Consider the following 5453-nt stretch of genomic DNA (forward strand, 5'->3'; position numbering starts at 1 on the left):
GTGTTTGCGGGAAAGCATGCGGAGGAGGAGGGTAATGCGGGATGCGGGATGCGGGATGCGGCTGTGTGATGATTCTCGTCGCCTTTCTGACACTATGAGCAGCGAGTCGGCTGTATGACTGTGTTTCGTAGGCCTTCGTCGTGGTGTACTCCGCACTGTTCTGAACTTTTAATTCTCCGTCTCTCTTTTGTTTTTCTAAGTCCGCGGTGATGTTTGTACGTTTATTTTTGACAGGCTGGCCCTGCTGTCTGGTGTAAGGCTCTAGTGTCTGCAACTGCGAGCATTTTTTTCACCTCGCTTATGAGTGCGTAATCATGTACAGCTAGACTACCTCATTATCGTACGTGTCACTGGTTTCCGCAGGGTCCACTCCAGCACTTTTAACATCCTCTCAGTCCAGCGACATAACTTTGTCGAGCTTGTTTCGTCCTGTCGCAACAAGCTCGCACCAAACTGGCCACCCACCTACAAAACCCGCCTGCCATCCTTATCCGCCTTCTCTGCGTCTCGCTGTATCGCATTTCGTACTGAGGCCGCCAATTGCCCCGTCGAGCAAGTCACGTGCCCATCTTGGCGTCTTGGCACCGCGCCCTTCACCTTCGCAGCTCTCATCTGAGATCAGCAGATAAATCCGTAGCCCTCACGAAACAGTGCCCCTGCTTCCCGTTCACTGGTTCTTCATGCTAGCATAACACCGCGCAGACAGCCGGGAGACGGTGCGCTTACAGATCTCTGTAGTATATCGCCGCGCTCACATAAGGGAAGCGGCTCCAGGGCCCCGAGGTCTGGCCAGAAACGTCCGTCAGTTTTTCCGAGACTCATGTTTCAATGGGATGGACGTTCACAGAGGCGACCGAGCGGCGGGGCTAAGCTGGACGCCCGGGCAGCACCGCGTCTTGTTGCCGAAGCAATAGCAGTTGTGAAACGCCGAGGAATCCACTCCTGAATAGGCGAGCGAGGGGCCTGGAAGAGCATGTGAATTGCGGTCTGGAAGCGGGCGGAGAGGGAGGCGTCGGTTGGGAAGGCGGGCTGGACGGGGTATGGACTCGCAGCGCTGCGGGCACGCCGGGAGGTCGGATCGCGCAGATACGGGCGTAGTGGGAGTAAGTGAACCGTCTCTCATTTGCTCTAGCACGTGGCAAGAGCTTGCGACGAACCGTTGCTGTGAACTTCTCCTCGCAGTGGATTAGGTGAGTCCTTGAGAAGAAGCACTGCAACGCTGTTCAAACCCAGCAAGGAGTCAGGTTGGTGAGGTTGGGATGATCTTCGATCGGACGTGGACCAGCGCATCGACTGCAAGGCTTCGCGTGGCGATTGTCGGTCGCATGGCGCGGACGGAAGTGGTGTTGCCCGCGTGCAAGAGTGCTTTTTCAAGCCTCTGATAGGCTGACAGTATGGTGAACTATCAGGTATCTGGTGATTCGCGGCTACTAGGTCTCCATCCCCGCGTGAGCTGAGCGTGGAACTGCGGTAATAACTGCTGTGTCCAGCATCGTCAGGCTCTGGAAGCGGCTTGGACCGCTTGGTGGATACATTTCCAAATTTAGCCGCGTGAAGATGGCTTGCTACAGAGGGCAAAGTTGTCTGAGCTGAAGGTCGTGCAGGATCGAGAGCGAGATTGCCAGGAAGAACCTGGCGAGGTTGACACAAGCATCCACAGTCGCGCGATGGATTCAGAGCAACCCAGGTGATGTCGGTCATCCGCTGCGAGACACTGAGCTTGGGCGTAAGCCTGGATGCTGATGTGCTTGAGAGGACGTCTCAGACAAGGAGGACCCGGCGGTCAGGTTATTGCTTGCTACTACACCCCTAACGCCCAAGATAAAGCGGGGCAAGTCTGCGTCGTGAAGACCGTCGATGTGCGTATCGAAGGGCGACGGGTGTATCGAGTTCCGGCGTAGGCGATGGAAATACGCGAACCGATGAGCGGAGAGCTGAGTCCGGATGATGCTCAGGTTGCTAGTCCATACGATGTGGAATTGCGCCCTTGACGATCGTGGTTTGGGCTCCGGGCAGCGCTGAAGAACCATGATGTCAGTCGGGGTGGAATCGAGGCGTCTATGACAACCCACTCGAAATGGATATATGAAGTTGCGAACGGCTGTAGCGGTGCTGGACGGACCGGTCGTCACTTGGTGCAGTTCGCAACGGCCAATATCTGGGACGACGGCTCGCTAGTCTAGCCCCAGGGGGAAGGGCATTATCGAACATGCTAACAACGGTGACAAGTGGGAAGGAGAGTGGCGCGCACCGCGCTTGGTCATACGCCATCTTGCACTTCTGCTGGGTTCGACACTTGGCGCGAAAATGGCGCGGCTGAGCAAGGAGCGACTATCAAAATTCAAGTTGCGACAGGAACGAGGTTCCAGTTGGGGATCGAATTTGGAAGATGCGTTATCTAGTCTGGCTCTAGCAGAACCTTATTGAGGGTGGCAAAGCTTGGCAGAACACGCGATCACCCGACGGTGTCCAAGATCTCGACAGCTGATCCTGGTTCGGAGAAATACTCACGATAATTCATACAAGGGTCAGGCGTATGCGGTCTGCCAGCCCTCCCTGCTTCCCGCTTTGAAGCGAACCACCTAGGTATGCTATTGGCTCTATGCAGCCAGGAGGGCTGAGAGCCCGCACAGAGCTAATCCTTGTAGAACGGGAAGAAGCTGCATGTTAACAGCTGATCTGTGGGGAGAGAGAAATCACGTCGCCATCCACGTTGCGATTCGCTGAAGGGGAAACTAAAAGGCGGCACGGAGCGAGAATACCTGTGTACCCGGTTCTACTGTGAAATAAACTTTGAAGCTAGATAAAACCAGCTTGGGGCTAATGGAGAACGGCTAGCGGGCCAGAGACGATCTCCGCTAGACAAGCGCAGCCGACAGGAGAGGTGACTCAGAGAAAGACTGATAGATACTGCAGCTAAGGAGCAGCACTACGGATGCGGCGCTTTAACATGATGCCGAGGTGACTTCTGCTAAGACTGTAGTTTCTGAAGTGGCAATTCACAAGCGGGGAACGAGTAAGCCAAACCCAATGGCGTTCTTTCTTCATGGAACAAGAGACGCATGAAGAGCAGCGCGGCATGATTTTGCAGACGAACAGCCTTAGGAATCACTCCACGGACGAGTTAAGACGCAAAGATGCAGTCCCCTGATCCGCCGTTGCGCCCAGACGGGTCCTGACTGGTGGCCCGTCACGATGCCCCGCCCTATTCCGCAAACCGGGCTGAGGGGAACGCAGGCGATCGAATCCTCGCAACGCCACGAATCCCCCCGCACGTGCTAAGAGCGTGGAGAGCCCGATGTCATTGGCTAGTGAGCCTCATTGGTTATCAGATCTAGCGGGATGTGCATGGGTCGGCACAGCTGCAGGGAATCCTTGACGACGATCTGCATGGGTCTAATGCAACTACATCGCAACTTCGTCGTCCGAATAGATAGCACCATGCCACCATTGTCTCCGAACTCGCCGCATGCCCTCTCAGGAGGTATCCTACAGCCATACTCAGCGTTCGCAAAGGAGTACCCACGGTTACAGCTGCCGGAACATGTCAATACCGCTAGCTGATAGTCTGCCGCAACAGAGTCAGTCTTACCCCTGGACCAAACTTGGACTCCCTATTCTGCTAAAATGTCCAACCTGACGTGGACATTCTCCATTGGATCCATGGTTGAGATGCTGCCCGTCCTCGCCTTCGGCCTTGCAAGCGTTGCGGCTATTGCGCCGCGGTCACACCAAGAACACGCGACTGTAAGACTCCTTTACAGCGCGATCTGGCTTGGCTCTGTATCGCTGTAAACATTGGATTATTCTCGCATACAACTCGTCGCACTGACACTTCATTGTGCTGAGTATGTTATGTGAAGCCTTGCGGAAGGCCTACGGCCCAAGCTTACTTTCTATGACTGGGTAGCGGAGTGTCCGAACAGCACACTAAAGTACTCATGTCGAAGCCGCAGATGCCTGTGGAAAGATGAGAAATAGGTCACCGATCTGCAGGAGCCGGCTCTTCGTGCATGATGCATGGTCAAGCCATCTCCAGATATAGATCTTGCGAGGCTGCCAGCACGAGCGATGCCTCATTCCGGAAGATCTTCACCACTTTCCCGATGAGACCGTGAGTTGGCGGAAGCCAAGCAAAAGGCGGGCTGTCCAGACCAGGTCGAATATCGCGGGTTGTTCGTTCCAACGGTTGCGCACCTCTGCCGGACTGGACCAGTTCTGAACCCAAATCAAGGCCCTAAGCCAGATCCTTGCGATGGTTGCGTAGTCGAAGGCGCGCTCTCGCATGGAATCGTCTTGCTTAGCTACAGCGACCAGCCTGGGCGGCATCCTGCGATATCCGTCAGAGATTGAACAAAGGGGGGCTGCCTATATAGACCGCCAGCCTCCCTCTCAGAGTGCTTTGATCAGACAAGTCCTTTTACTAAATTCTCCAGCTTGAAATCTTCCGCTACCCACTCTCTATTCTTACTCAACATCCTCCAACCAACCTACTATGAGACTCACGCAATTATCCTTCGCCGTGCTCCTTAGCATCGGCCTCGTCGCCGCTCTGCCACGGCTCAGTAGCCGTAATGCCGAGAACAAGCACTCCGCCCGAGACCTCACCGCAGTCAGCGAGGAGGCATTTGACAACTACGTTAAATACCTTGTCAGACGCGCCGAAGACGAGCTCAGCGAGGCTGTCTCCGCTAACCTCCTCGTGACGCGGTCTGACAAGCACATCGATGGGGAAGACAGCAGCGACGACGATAGCCAGAGCGACGATGGTGACGCCAGCAGCGATGATAATAGCGACTCGGACTCAGATAAGGATGACGATGACAGCGATAGCGATGACGACGACGATGATAGCGACAGCGACGACGATGACAAGACCACCACTAAGAAGACGACCAGCACCACCAAGAAGAGCACGACGAGTCCCACCAAGACCTCCACGAAGACCACATCAACCACCAAGACTACCAGCACCACGAAGACTACTTCCTCGCCTACAAAGACCTCGAAGACGACTACTTCACCCACGAAGACCACGATGACAACGAAGACGACTTCGACCACCAAGAAGCCTAGCCCTACCCCAACTACCACGAAGCCGCACTGTGAGTTCCATATACCTATTACGCTTGAGCCAAGCTTTTTCGGCTGTCCATACTTTGGAGATAGCTGCTAACTTGAGACAGAGTGTAAGAACCTCTCTCTCTGCGATGCCAGCGCCCGGTCTGCGGCTCAGTGGAATGAGTGCTCTCTTATCGATCTTCGTTCTCGGTAGTGTACGCGGTTGGGTCGGGGATGCACTAGGGGTGAGCGGGAGAGGGATTGGAAGCAATGTTGACAATCAATGCCTGTAATAGTCAAATGATTTTAGGTATTGAGCTGGCGCAGTGCTCAAGCAGTTTTCTTAGTACTACTTTCCTTTGTCCTTCACCAATATGATGTTGTCTACTTTA

General features: G+C 54.6%; 1 protein-coding gene across 1 annotated transcript; it reads left to right on the forward strand.

Moving 5' to 3' along the window:
- Window positions 1–4495: 4495 nt before the first annotated feature.
- W97_05038 (uncharacterized protein) lies at window positions 4496–5176 on the forward strand (the record flags this gene model as incomplete). Its single annotated transcript, XM_007782926.1, has 1 exon — window positions 4496–5176. The coding sequence occupies one exon, from the start codon at window positions 4496–4498 to the stop codon at window positions 5174–5176; it is 681 nt and encodes a 226-aa protein (XP_007781116.1).
- Between the last annotated feature and the right edge of the window lie 277 nt (window positions 5177–5453).

This window comes from Coniosporium apollinis (genome assembly GCF_000281105.1).
Source record: "Coniosporium apollinis CBS 100218 chromosome Unknown supercont1.23, whole genome shotgun sequence".
Classification (NCBI taxonomy): Eukaryota; Fungi; Ascomycota; class Dothideomycetes; genus Coniosporium; species Coniosporium apollinis.